Source organism: Coprinopsis cinerea (assembly GCF_000182895.1).
Source record: "Coprinopsis cinerea okayama7#130 chromosome 4 map unlocalized cont3.4, whole genome shotgun sequence".
Classification (NCBI taxonomy): Eukaryota; Fungi; Basidiomycota; class Agaricomycetes; order Agaricales; family Psathyrellaceae; genus Coprinopsis; species Coprinopsis cinerea.
The window spans coordinates 2573195-2587298 of NW_003307541.1; the positions used below are offsets into that span (position 1 = coordinate 2573195).

Consider the following 14104-nt stretch of genomic DNA (forward strand, 5'->3'; position numbering starts at 1 on the left):
CACTGGCGACGATGAAGATCTGGGGACGATGGATGCCAGGGTGCAAGGGGGGAGTGAGGAATGGATGAAGAGGAGACGATGTCATATCCGGAGATTGCCCCCTGGGTCACGCTCATTATGCAACTGATCCGGGCAATGGCGCTGGCAGCTGGGTGAAGGGGCTCGGGACCTGGGCCACGACGGGGAGGGGTGAAACGGCTTGGGCTCGGTTGATGATGACAAGGCTTGAGGCGGCGTGACGATGAGGGACGCAGAGATCATTGGTGGCGGCAGCGAGGCTGGCTCTTCGTCCATTGTTTTCCTTCATCTTTAGAAAGTGCTCCACCCGCCAATAATCATGTCAAAATTGGGAACAAGACGCCTCCCTTCCATTATCGCTGTTCCCCTCTTCGGTCAGAAATTTATAATCGTTTTCTGGGGTCTCGAGTATGTAACGAAGCCAACCAGTTGCAGACGCCGTGCCGAGCTAGGGATGTAGCCACATTGAACCCCTCTTTTGTGCCTCGACTGCAAAGCCAAGCTTCATTTCCACCTATGGGAGATGAAAATGTCGTCCAGCAATAATGATTGTCGATATCCGTCACAAATTGATCAACCCCGCCATCTGGTCAGGCCTAGAGTCCGTGGCCAGGAATTTAGAGTCTGCAACGAGGGAAAGGCAAAAACGAGTCTAGAACGGTGGTATGTCGAGTTTTTAGGATATGCGACCAGTTCGCAAGTACAGCTAGGAACAGATAGCTCGGCCTTCACGGTGCCAGAAATAGCGGGGGGAGAGCCTCGTAGCTGACTGCGGCAAGAGTCTGACGCACTATCAAGCGACGTCTGGAGAGTAGGACGGTCAGGGGTAGCCATAGCGGTCACAAGGTAGAGACCATGATACATCCACAGACCTATGCGTGGGCGATATTTATAAACTATATCGATCCGAATAGACCCTCGGGAAGGCCAGGTGAAGACGTGAAGACGGGGTGAAGCGGTGCGTTGCAGGGTGTGTCGAGATTAGGTTTACATCCGAGAGCCAGACTGAGGGAGAGGAATGACAGCGGGGGAGATTACAAGTCGAGTCTTCAAGGGTTCATGGCCAATTCGTAAATGGGAAATTGCTGTTTAAAGACAACGCAGAATGTTGACTAGCGGCGCACCAAGTAGACCAAGTGACTGCCAGAGGGATCGTTTAATCTAGGCAGAAGGGGGTTGTCAATTCGAGGGTGAGGGATTTGAAGGGATGTTGTAGGTGCGCCAAAGGGTACCAGTGTCGTTGCAGGGCTGGCCGATGGCATATATACGGAGTTTCTCATTGGGCGAGCAAACCCCGTGGTCGTAGGTGATCGCGAAAGCGGTCTGTCTTGAGATCTTCCACGTCATCGGTCAGGGACTTGCCCAAGTGGACCAACCACGCGAGGGGTACCACGCAGACCAAGCTGGGGTCAGCGACTGGTAGACCCTGCACCCCCAGACTGTATGATCGAGGTCTTGGGATGCGGATGCATCTTATCCGCAGATCTTCTTTGTCGGAAAGAACCTCGAGTCTTGGGCCTGTCAGAGGTAGGTTCCAAATCCTTGCCCCCACATCGTTGCCTATGAGGTTTCGAGTTTTGCAGGTCGGCAGCGCATTGGATCTGGGAGAGCCTTCATGATCATCACGGACGACGACGATGATCAAAGTCCAAGTGAGAAGAGAAGGATGAGGAGAATCACATGCGTCGTGGCCTCGTCTGATCTGTTGTCTCTTCGACGGCTTGGCCCCCTATATACTGATGCCCCGCATTTCGTGGAAGCGGAAGCAGAGTAAAGTTGTTCATATCGAGTCTGTAAAGACCTCCAGTTGTCTTCAGCGGTACTGGAAGAGAGGGGTCAATGTTTGAAATGGGAGACGAGCCAAGAAGCGCTCAACCACATGACAGCGTCAAACAAAGCTCGCGGGCGCTCATGATCGCCGCAAATGTACCTTATGACCAACACCCGCATCGCGATGAGACCTGTTCAAGTTGGTCACCAATGGGCAACTGACGCGACATACAACGGCTCCACGATATCTAGAATGCATTCTGGATTCAGAATCTCGAATGTTACGCCGTTGGGCGTTCGTAATCGACCCTCGAGGTCCAAAGGCGGCCGGTGTGAACGTCTTACGCCAGCTTCCCAAGATCTCATTTGGGCGCTCTTTTCGACTTGTTTCACTGCGTCCAACGGTTACGCGGCACTTTTCCTTGCCTCTTCCTTGTCGAGCAGGGGATCTTTAGGCTTTTCTGACAAACATCAACGTCGTGAGTAACGTATCTCAGTTCGAGCGGGTATATGAACCACCAACGTGTCTTTTTCCAGATCCCCGCTCATGGCCTCTAGCAACAACGCACTCGCCCCTGTCCCTGAGGCCCTTGTCGAGCTAGTCACCAAGCTACACGAAGTCGTTACCACTCATCCTACCGGCGTCCCATTCATCGACGCGCTCTCGCCTACCACCCGTGCACTTCTCGCATCTAGCTCTGTCCTCGCAGTTCTCGTCGAACTCCTCGTCCGCGGTCAACGCGTCAAATCTTTGAAAACCAAAGCTGAGAGCATGAACAAAGCGAAAGGAGGATCGGGCCAGTATGTCGACTCGGAGGATCTGGGAGCTGCGATAGAGGAGGCGAGGAGACTTGGAGGTCTTGCCGAGAAGGAATGGGAGTACGATGTCATTGTCGTTGGTGGAGGAACGAGTGGATGTGCATTGGCTGCGCGCCTTTCCGAGGATCCGAATTTGAAGGTTCTTCTCCTCGAGGCTGGAATCTCGTATGTCTTTTTGATTCTGCCTGTAGGTTGTGCGCTGATGAGGTTTGAATAGTGGAAAGACCCTTCCTCGGTCCGTTATGCCCTCAGGCTTCGGTGGTCTGTTCTGGGGTAAACACGTTCACCAGTTGAGAACCGAGCCTCAGCAGTACGCTGGAGGAAAGACAAACTTCTGGCCTCGTGCAAAGATGCTCGGAGGATGCTCTTCGATCAATGCTCAAATGTACGTCTTCCACTCCCTCTTGTTCACCACTATGAATTGACCCTCTACTTAGGGCTCAATATGGCGCCCCAGGAGACTTTGACGAATGGGCCACAGTCACAGGGGATGACTCTTGGGCATGGAAGAACTTCGCCGCGTACTTTAGGAAGTTTGAGAGGTTCAATCCTCATCCGGAGTACCCCGACGTGGATATGAAGAACAAGGGCACTGACGGACCTGTCGACGTTGGCTACTTTAACACTGTAACCCCGCCTAGCAAGGCCTTTATCAAGGCTTGCGTTGCTGTTGGAATTCCTTTCACCCCGGATTTCAACGGCCTTAATGGAACGCTTGGAGTTAGCAGGGTAAGTATCGACACGTTCCCACCAAGAAAGTGCCCTAACCATTTCCATTCACGTTTCTCTGATAGATCAGTAAGGTTCTTCCATCACTTTCGAAAGACTTATTTTGACGCGTTTCATTACAGTGACTTACGTTTCAAACCAATACAGGCGCGTATCGTCTGAGACAGCCTATCTCACCCCCGAGGTTCTCGGGCGCAAGAACCTTACTGTTGCCACCAATGCTACTGCCACCCGCATCATCTTTGACACCACCTCTCTCGGCTCAGCAGCCGAACCCAGGGCAGTCGGCGTTGAGTTTGCAAAGACCGAGCAAGGGAAGAGGTTCAAGGTCTATGCAAAGCGGGACGTTGTCGTTTCGTGAGTCGCGCCTTGCCCTCCCACTTCCACTTTGCCCTGACCTGGACTTTGTAGCGGAGGAGCTGTCCACACCCCTCACCTCCTCATGCTCTCAGGTGTAGGACCTCAGGCCCACCTAGAGAAACTCGGTATCCACGTTGTGAAGAACCATCCCAACGTCGGTCAGAACCTTGTCGACCACCCTGTCATCGACGTGTACTTCAAGGACAAGCATAACCAGAGTGCAAACTATTTGAAACCCAAGAGTCTCGGTGATGCCGTCAAGTTGTTCAAGGCTATCTGGCAGTACAAGATCGAGAAGACAGGCGGACCTTTGGCTATGAATGTGAGCTTTTTCAATGGATGCCAACGAGGATTGTGGTTGTGCTGATACGGCGGTATCATAGTTTGGTGAATCGGCCGCGTTTGTGAGGTCGGATGATAGGAGCTTGTTCCCGGCGGACAAGTTCCCTGAGCAGTTGAAGGATAGCACTTCTGCCGCCAACAGCCCTGATCTCGAGTTCTTCTCCACGCCATTTGCATACAAGGAGCATGGAAAGATTATGTTTGATGTGCACACTTACGCTTTACACTGCTACCTGCTACGGTACGTCCGATCCAGCTGGTCCTTTGGAACGGTTCTAATCTCTGGATCTTCATTAGCCCCACGAGCAAAGGAGAAGTCCTCCTCAAGTCCGCCAACCCCTTCGTCCAGCCGAGCGTGAACCCCAACTACCTCCAAACCACCGAAGACGTGAAGAAACTCGCTCGGGGCCTCTACCTCATGCTCAAGATCGCCCAAACCGAACCTCTCGCCTCGCATCTCGATGCTACCTTCACGCGTGAAGATCTCGATCACCAAACTCACCTCAAGTCGCCTCAGGAATTGGAGGAACTCGTGAGGGAGCGTGTCGAGACCGTGTATCACCCCACGACGACGTGCAAGATGGCACCAGAGGACAAGGGTGGTGTTGTTGATACCAAGTTGAGGGTGTATGGCATCAAGGGGTTGAGAGTGTGCGATGCTAGTATTTTCCCCTACATTATTTCTGGACACACGGTGAGTAGTTCTGTTGTCTGGCTGGAATCGTTGTGGGGATTACTGATATGTTGTTTGTTCCAATTTTAGGCTGGTGGATGCTTTGCTATTGCCGAGAAGCTGGCAGATGAGATGAAGGCTGAGTATCGCTCCTAAGGGTTTTGGGCTAGGGGATTTCTTGTGATTTATTCGCTTGTTTGTATCTACTGTACTCTCCTTGAACCTGTTGCATGTAATGATATCACTTCATTCTTTTCAGTTTGACTTATGTTACTGGCGCCTGTATGGACCCACAGGAATGAAACTGTATCCTGTTCTGATGCCCCGCTGGCTTTCTGTGTGTGTGGACTGGGAAATGACACCGAAGAATAGAGGATTGGCTTTTGATGGGAGAATTTGATGGGCGGGGTTGAAGTAGAGCGCGCGAGTTGCCCAGAAGATGGTAAATTAAGCTTCCCTCCGTCACGCAACAACGACATGCTCGCTACCACCCACTCACAGTCTCTATAGTCTTTCCACGCAGGCCGTTAATATCACTCCCCTTTTCTTCTATATTCACTTTCTCTAGTCCAAATTTACGACTCAATATAGTACACCCCAACCTCCCACCCGGCCGGCGCCCAACGACGACAACCGACACCCTGTGCGCACCTGAACATTGGGACAGGGATTTGATTTAATTATGGCTACCCCTTCGACAACGACGACAACGACGATACCTCCAACTGGAATGAGGACCTCTCCGACGGGTGAATCAACAGTCCCGGATGATTCTGTGGTCATCAAGACGCGGCAAGGTATGTTAAGGTATTGATTTTGCCCTGCACGTGTGCTAAATCCAGACATTATTCCTCTAGGACAAACTACAGTGCTGCAGCGCTTGGTAGGACTGTTCCCAATACCCTCGCCCTCGTCGACAAGTGCGCCTGGACATACACCACGGTCATCGAATGCCGCTCCGACAACAGCCAATGGCGAAACCAGTACCGGAGGAGCAGGGGCTGCGGCGAAGACAGGCGGGGTACGGTGGGACCAGTCGATCCCTGCTTCACCGCCCTCGGCACGGAAGACGACTGCTGCACCCAACGTCAAGGCGCTCAAGGTTAGAATGATCACATGGAATATGCATGATTCCCTGCCCAAGGTGCGTTTCTCCTCGGCTGGGAGCGTGGAGGACTGTGGCTGATGATTGCGTATAGGGTGAACTCGAAGAGCTGTTGGGCAAAGTCCCTGCGTATGATGGTCCAACGTGTCCTCCTGGGACGTTCCCGATGCTACCTATGGAGCCTGAGCATCCGTATCATTTCGTCGTTGTGTAGGTCCCATTGCTAGTCTTGAGGCGGTACGTTGGCTCATCATCGTGCTTTGCAGTGCTGGGCAGGAGTGCCCTTCTTCTTCCGGTTCGTGGCATGCATCTAATCTTACGTGCCTAATTAACGTGCTATCCATCGCACAGGACTACCCATGGCGTTAGGGGCGGGTATCAAGCAACTCATAGAGCGTGATAAGGAGAAGGAGAAAGAGAAAGACAAGGAGAAAGAGCGGGATAAGGATAAAGAGAAGGACAAGGATCGCAACGACAAGCTCTCTCCCAAAGAACCTACATCCGAATTTGACGCAGCAGCAGCCCAACTCCAACGTCTCAAGGAGCAGGACAGTCAACTCGACGATATCATCCTTCGGAATAAAAAGTCGAATGAAACCTCGGTGGATACCCCTCCCGTGGGCTGGACGAGCATTGTGGCGGACTGGCTTTGCAATGGAGGCAATTATGGGTTGATTAGGTCCAAGTCGTTCAAGTTGGGTTCGGCGCTGGATGTTACTTCGTCCTCAAAACCGGTTGCGAAACGGAGGGCCACGTCGCTGAAGGAACCGAATTCGAAACCAGGACCCTATCAACTGTTGGTGAAGGAGCGTCTTCTGGGGATATACCTCGCCATCTACGTTCACCGCGACTTGAAACCGCTCGTCAAAGGTTCGTTTCACTGCACAAGTCTCCAACTCCACAATGTGCATGCTCACCCTGGGTCTAGGGGTGTCCAAGTCCGCTGTAACCGCAGGGCTGATTGGAGGAAGGGTTGGTAACAAGGGTGGCGTTGGAATTTCCATCAACCTCGATGGAACCACGTTGCTTTTCCTGAATTCGCATTTGGCAGGTGCGTCTTTTTCCCTTAAGCGATCGACAACGGGCGTTTAATGTATTTCTCTAGCCCACGAGGGGCGGGTAAGCCACCGGCTGGCGAATTTGGAGAAAATCAAGGTGTTGTTGGTTTTAACTAGGCAAGACCTTTAACCTGACGGTGCTTCGTTGTAGACGGAACTTGAGGTCGATGACTTTTTGCCTGAGGATGACCCGCGGAAACGTGCGGAAGGTATATCGGCGATGTAAATTTGGTCTTTTTGCATCATTGACCCTGTCCCTGCAGACCTCACCGATCGCTTTGACTTTACCTTCCTGTGTGGGGACCTCAACTTTAGACTTGACATCACGCGCCTGCATGCCGACTGGCTCATCGCACGTCAAGGTATCCGTGGTCTGCCTCCATATGCGAATTGTTTCTTACTGTTTTCTCTATACAGACTATGCCCAAGCTCTCACGTTCGATCAGCTGCTCAAGTTGATGAATGCCGGAGCGAAAGAGTTCGCAGGCTTCAAAGAGGCCCCCATCAACTTCCCTCCAACGTTCAAATATGATGTATTGCGGACGTTGAAGCGACCGAAGCAGACGGGTGATGATAACGACGAGTACGATCCGGATGCGGAAGGAATGTCGGTATCATCCATGTCAACGGCCTACTCCCGAGCGACGCTGGATCTCCCTACTGTGCCGGCCTCTCCCGTGACCCCCACTGTCCCTACCTCAGCGAGCAAGGTCTCGTTAGGACAAGTCGCGCCGACCAGTAGAGCCAAGCTGAGGCTGTTGTCACTGAATTCCCCCAAGCTATCTCCCCTCTTTAAATTACCGAAGCGGAAACCCACTCTCGATAATATTCAGGTATATCCTGATACCCCAACCACGCCTGGCTACAGCCCATTGCCCTACACCCCGAGGACAGCCGAACCTCTTACGGCGGGCCCACGTACGGCCGAACCCACGAGCGTTTTGGGGGAGTCTCCGACGCTGATGCCGCCACCCAAGATACGGGTGGAGAGTATGACTTCGAATAATACCAATCAAAGTCAAGATGAAGTCTCCGGAATTGAAAAAGGTGTTTATGACAGCTCCAGCAAACAGCGGGTACCTAGCTGGTAAGTGGCCTGTTTTCCACTGCTATAGTTCTGAACTCAACCATCTTTCACAGGTGCGATCGCATCCTCTGGAAAACCACTGTTGAACGCGCTCCCACCCCGGCTGTAACTCCTGAACCTGTACTCGGAGATCCTCAACTTCTCAGCGCTCCAGTTCGCAAACGAAAGCGCAAGCTCAGCACTCTCCTCTCCCCATTCCTGTTCAAATCGAAAACTGCTCGAGAACCGGATGCTCCATACACAGCCAAGAGCACAGCAGATTCGATCCCCCATTACCTTCCCCCCTTGAAGTCTGCCCCTCCTCTGTCACAAAGCATATTCCCCTCTCAAACGCCACACTCTGCGGGGTATCGAACTGAATCTCCTGAGCCAGAAAGCCCGCCGCCACCTGCTTTGAGCTCCTCCGCGGCTCAGAAGAAACCATCACGAGGTGTTTCTGCCACTTTCCCTCCAGCTCCACCACCCTCGGCACCAGCTGTCCCCGACAAAGCAGCTAACAGACGGTCGACATTTGGGGTTTTGATGAGCCCTTTATCCGGCGGGGACTTTGCCACGCCTTCGCGATGGAGGTTCCTACCCAACTTCTTTTCGCCTAGTAGTGCTAATGGAGGGGGATTGACTATTGATGTCGAGGAGCCTGTGACGCCGCTTGCCACACCTGCAGTTGTGAATAGACGAGGTGATGTGGTCTGTCTTGATTATAATACCCTAGACGATCGCGGGATGAGGAGGTTAGAAGGGCGAAGTGACCATCGACCAGTTCTTGGGACATTTGTAGCATACCTTTGATCATACCCCATTACATTAGTACGTTCTACGTCTACACGTTCTGTCACATGTTTTTTATGTTATCTCACTGTCTGGTTTTGGCATCATCGTCGTCATTCTTTCATTTGTTTTCAGACATACTCAGCTCTTGAGCTTATCATTATCTCACTCTCTGGCATCACTTTTTGGTATTTAACTAGACATACACTCGTTCATGGACTGATTTGATTTCTTGTACCGCTTTGACCAACTTTAAACCCATGATCCTGGGCCGCTGCGCACATAAAGGTTTACGTCGGATTAGGATCGAACCCAGGAACCGACACCCGTCGGGCGGCGGCCTGCTGGCGGGGGATCCGTGCCCCTGTGGCGTTTTGCCCCTTTCTTCTCGACCACCACCATCGGAATCGTCGAAAATCATCCTACCGCGTTATTTCAGACCTTCAAGTCAGCTCACACACTGAAAACGAAACTTGAGACTGTAGCTGCACGCAAAACCTTCCCCTGACCCTTTCTTGATCCCGCAACGTGGGTTGACCCATCCGACTCAAGTTCGTCATCAGGGACATCTGTCGTCAAGCTCATGTCGCCGAAGGGATCTCTTCTTGCACCGCACGACAGGATCTTAACTTTGCACCCTCATTTCTGGAACCCTCTTTGCCTTCATGCGCGACTTCTTTCCTCACCAACACAAAAACAAACCTAGATGATTTGTCCCACTTGCTAAACCTAGTCAAGTTCTACCGCCTGCCATCGACTTCTGTAGCCTTTCCTTGGAAGGCCCCTCCCGAAAACTCTTCTCGCAGGTGTTCTTGCGGGAGTATTCAATTGAAAAGACCGCTCGGAGCTCGCACCTCGAATTGAAAATTTCCACTCTTTCTTGCTTCGAATTCTGCCAAGTTTTCTGGGTGGACTGGTTCTATCGTTAGATGAACGGCTCAATCTAGGATCTTTGGCGGTGTTCAAAAGGTTTTTTTCTGTAGTTCCTGGGTATGTGGTCTTATCGATCGGCTGTTTTGGCTCTGGGAAGGGCCATTGGTTGTAGTGGATGGGATTACAGTGGAGGTAGGCTATGGAGATATCGGACCTGCCTATGGAGTCGAAGAGTATGTTCGGGACAATCTTCGTGCCCTGAAGCACGAAACGGAAGAGAACAAATGACGTGTAGTGTAACGGATGTTGCAACATTCTCAAACAAATGCGGTTGAATGGATCGTGTAGTCCATTGTACGAAAATCTGATTCCCTGGTTAGAGCGGATGGTCACACTGGTCTCAGGAGTCAATTGAACCAACCCTTTTCCATTTCCCTTGTCATAGATTGGAAGGTGAGCTTTATCTCGCTTCGCTTGCTTGCGATACATCAGTAACCATTCTCCCGTCTCGGATTCCAGTAGTGCTTGCCGTGCGCGACGACATTAATTATCCTTTGTCCCTGTCACGGTGCCATAATAAGTCTCGTTCGACAGGAGCCTGGTACGCTTGGTTGTTCATGCTAAGAATTCATATCATAGAGTCTGATAATAACATTTAGGGGTGTAAAGGCTTTGGTCCAGAACTCCTTGAGCCAGAAGTCGGAACGATGTCGATGGCGATGCTCGGCCGTCCTTCACCGTCATTGTCACCCTCGATGTCCTGATACGTTGAAACGTAAAACTTCTTGGACAGAGGGTGTAATTTCGTGAAAGAATTGAATAGGTCAGTACGGCATTCCGTGAATATATGCGTCTGTTTGATCTCCCAGTTTGTAAAGGAGCGGCGGATTTGCCATTGAAATTTTGCCTCGATGTTTCTTTATTCACAAGTCCGTGGGGATTATCGTCTCCCTCTGGATACAGAAACACCCAGTTCTGCAGATTACGGCCCTCTACTCAAGCCGTTCAAAGTTGCTGTGAGTTAATCCCTATTGTGGATACATATTATTGTTGAAACTTTCGTCATCCTCAACCTTTTGCAGAAGTTATGAACGTTAACCTCGTATCTGTAGATGAATGTAGCATTTTCATGCCTCCCGAACATATGAAGAGCGTCCGTTCGGCCCCGTCCATTGAGCGAATGGATTCCATCCGGCTCGCTGCGCGCCGCGGCGGATGTTTTGCGCCTATGCAGTGTACCCTAGTTGCCTCTTTGGTGCGACCAGAAGGGAAAGTTGGCGGACAAACGTTGGAAAGGGCATATGTATTCTCCTGACTGATTATCGAAGGCAACGAGGTTTGGAAGTTGGAGGGTCGAGGATGCTGGCTAGGCGATCGACGGAATTGCAGCGGAAAAACGGGGGCCCAAGGCCTCTTCCGGGTTCTAATGACGCCTCAGCTTCGCGATTCTCTTCGTCTACCCCTTGCGAAGAGTCGCACACCAAACAGAACATATGGAGCAAATATCCGATATTATTGGTCTCCTGGGTGTACAGCTGATTACGCCTCCCGCTCAATTTCGGGTCGAAGCTTCTCTTACGAGGAAAGCGGATGTGGGTAATTGTGCCACCAGAGAACGCGCATTACCCATACTCAGCTAGGCTATCACATTCAAAGGTGTTACCTGCGCGCTCGTCCAGGCCTTGTGGGTCAAATCAACGTGCGGCAAAGGCGTTATCTTACGGTTATCTTAACCATCTCTTAATTCCCGTACTTCCGGAAGAGGAGAGACAAGCTCGGAGTGGGCACGAGGCTTGATGCATGATGTGTGTATGCTGTTTCTTCTGAGTGATCCCTTGTACTTACCAGGATCGGCAGATACTCTTGACTTCTATGGTTCTTGTGGGTTCTTGATATGGAACAGTTTGTGGAATTGATTGCTCCAAGGCGTTCGTGGGGGAGTGAAGGTATCGCGATATATAACGAGGATGAACCTCCTGGCACTGTCTCTCCAGGTTCCACCTCGTTCCACCTGCCATCCCCCTCTCCACGACGTTATGTCACGCCGCACCCCTCACCAAGTACTTGGTGTCCCAGACTATGCCACCAAAGACGAGATCAAGCATGCGTACAGAGCGCAGGTGTGTGGGTTTTGCGATAGTGCCCAGGACTTTGGCTGAATCGAGCATGTTCAGGTTTTACATTGGCATCCAGACCGCCTTCACGACGACAAGCATCTCGCCAATAGGTGCTTTGCCGAGGTAGGATCTTTCACTGTCATGACAATGAAAGGGGAATGACGTCGGTCCAGGTTAACCAGGCTTACAAGACCTTAACCCGCACGATGGACCTGGAATCTAATTTCGAAGAGCCATTGGTCATGAACCCTGGAAAGGACGGTCAGAAATCTACCCGTATGCAGCGCCGCCATTCCTCTTCAAGTTCAAGTTCGTCATTTTCCTATGATTCGGAGGACGATTCCTCGGACAGTCGACTCTCCCTCTCTACGCCGTCCTCAAGCTTCAAGGACTCTCCCACAACCTGCTCTTGGCCCTCGACTCCTTTCACCCCGTCTCCTTATCGTCCGGAGCATAAAGCACCGTCCTCGACCTACGAAAGCTGGAGAGCTGGTCCGGATTTACCAGAAGCGTTCAAGCACAAAGCCTACATCCCCCCTTCACATCTGTCACATTCCAAGCCGGGCATGACAGCATTCCCAAAGCCACCACGGCGTCCTCCGACACCAGCGCACCCCGGTGCTCCCAGTTCGCCGCACACTTCAATACAAAGGCATGTACAAAATTCATAACTGATTTAATCTCGCTTATTGATAATATCTGTTCTCAGGCCAGCGATCTCAGTGGTGGTACCTAAACCCATTCCCAACGCCAGAATTCCAGGATCAGAAAAGCAATACGTGAATCTTTACGGACAACTTGCCACCCCACCAAGTCATTCAGCTCCTTACGACCTTCCCTTGGTATCCATTGGGCTCGGACCGACCGGCGAATGGACGTATTCACTTCCTCTAACGCTAGAAGAGCTTTTTTCTGGCGTTCATCTCAAATTTCCCATTGTTCGTCGTGCACTTTCCGGCCGGTCTCGGACTGTGACATTGGATCTCGAAATTCCCTCGGGATGTCGACCAGGTTCTCGACTCTTTTGTCGACGGGTCGGTCATGAGATGAAGAGTGGGGTGCTGCAGGATATTGCGTTCATCATCGAAGAAAAGCCTCATGCAAGGTTTACGAGATTGGAGGAAAGGGATGATCTTGTTCTGGACATTCAGGTGCCATGGGCGGATAGCATGAGGCAGTTTGGCGCGGAAGCCTCATTTACGGGAATCGATGGGCAGCCTCTATCGGTATTCATCGACTACCCTCGAACCAAATCCACCAAAGGAAGAAATGTTATCAAGGGTGCGGGTATGCCTTCGAGACAGAGGGGAAAGCTTGTTGGAAGGGGTGACCTGATTGTGCAGTGCGTGAAATCTGCTAAAGCTTGAGGATTGACTAACGAGTCCTGTAGGTGGGAAATAATCTCAGAACCAGAGCAAGCAAAGAAAAAGCCTTTCGTGAAGAGGTTCTGGAAGAAGTAAATGGGCTCGGACAATGATTCTTGACACTAGTATACCAATAGCGACTCATTAGGTGAGGGATTAGCCCTCGTAATTAACTATCTTTATTACAACTTTGTATCAGTAGTACATGTACATGGCGAATGAAATTATGCTCTATGCTGTTTCTTGATCAGCGTACTTGCATCCGAGTCTATGGTTTGCCCTGTTGCCGCACCTTCACCTCGGAAATCGGTTCGTCTCTGATGTTCGAAGCTCGATGGTCAACGTCACCTCCGCCGCCCGCCCTTCTCTCCAAGACGTGCGACCTGGGGCTGGGGCTGGTATCAACATAATTGATTGCCCGTGGGGAAGCAGTGCTCGAACGGCGCCAATGAAGGCCTGTGATTCTGCTGGCTCGCGAACACGGAATCGACGCATCCGGAACCCAATAATGGTGGTTTGTCATGGCCAGATCGACGCGTCTGAACTTGGACGTTTGAACCCGCTTCCTCCATCCTTCGACACCCTCCTTCCATACTTAAGCCACCAGCTTGTCCCACCTTTGTTCAGCCAGCTCTCCTGTTTGGAGGCTACATAGTGAGCAGCCCACCCTGAAGCTTCATTCCAATTTCTCAGAGACGATCGAACAATGGGTCTCGTGGACCGCGACATTAGGGGGCCGAGACATAAAGAGGCGCCCAGCTTTGGTATCCACATGGTGTCAATTTGATTCCGACGGTTGAACGGTACCTCCATAAGAATTGGAAATGGCCTCTTGTCCCAGAACGGGTGTTACAAAAGTAACTTTCGCATCTAACGTGTGCCCTACAAATTTAACTTTAAGTAACGTTTTTCTGTAAAGTTACTTTTGTGAGTAAAGTAACGGCAAAGTAACTTCGACGTTCGCGAAAGTTACTTCTAAGTTAACAAAAGTAACGGTTTTGACGGCGAACGTGAATGAGAA

At 51.3% G+C, this 14104-nt stretch overlaps 5 protein-coding genes across 5 annotated transcripts; 4 read left to right on the top strand and 1 right to left on the bottom strand.

The window, feature by feature from the left end:
* Positions 1-115: 115 nt before the first annotated feature.
* On the bottom strand, positions 116-307 carry CC1G_14445 (hypothetical protein; the record flags this gene model as incomplete). Its single annotated transcript, XM_002911402.1, has 1 exon — positions 116-307. One exon carries the CDS (start codon positions 305-307, stop codon positions 116-118), a length of 192 nt encoding a protein of 63 aa, XP_002911448.1.
* A 2028-nt stretch (positions 308-2335) lies between these two features.
* Positions 2336-4978, top strand: CC1G_07595 (choline dehydrogenase; the record flags this gene model as incomplete). Its single annotated transcript, XM_001836460.2, has 8 exons — positions 2336-2772; positions 2825-2992; positions 3045-3336; positions 3536-3693; positions 3748-4018; positions 4080-4279; positions 4336-4732; positions 4802-4978. 8 exons carry the CDS (start codon positions 2336-2338, stop codon positions 4865-4867), a joined length of 1989 nt encoding a protein of 662 aa, XP_001836512.2. The 3' UTR covers positions 4868-4978.
* A 463-nt stretch (positions 4979-5441) lies between these two features.
* On the top strand, positions 5442-8688 carry CC1G_07596 (hypothetical protein; the record flags this gene model as incomplete). Its single annotated transcript, XM_001836461.2, has 13 exons — positions 5442-5518; positions 5569-5631; positions 5696-5855; positions 5911-6026; positions 6083-6111; positions 6168-6686; positions 6745-6867; positions 6922-6935; positions 7026-7083; positions 7138-7236; positions 7292-7961; positions 8015-8627; positions 8674-8688. The coding sequence occupies 13 exons, from the start codon at positions 5442-5444 to the stop codon at positions 8686-8688; spliced, it is 2556 nt and encodes an 851-aa protein (XP_001836513.2).
* A 2881-nt stretch (positions 8689-11569) lies between these two features.
* CC1G_14446 (hypothetical protein) lies at positions 11570-12455 on the top strand (the record flags this gene model as incomplete). The annotated part of the gene is made up of 4 exons (XM_002911403.1): positions 11570-11722; positions 11777-11842; positions 11893-12375; positions 12429-12455. 4 exons carry the CDS (start codon positions 11570-11572, stop codon positions 12453-12455), a joined length of 729 nt encoding a protein of 242 aa, XP_002911449.1.
* Positions 12456-12765: 310 nt separating this feature from the next.
* Positions 12766-13179, top strand: CC1G_14447 (hypothetical protein; the record flags this gene model as incomplete). The annotated part of the gene is made up of 2 exons (XM_002911404.1): positions 12766-13061; positions 13110-13179. 2 exons carry the CDS (start codon positions 12766-12768, stop codon positions 13177-13179), a joined length of 366 nt encoding a protein of 121 aa, XP_002911450.1.
* Between the last annotated feature and the right edge of the window lie 925 nt (positions 13180-14104).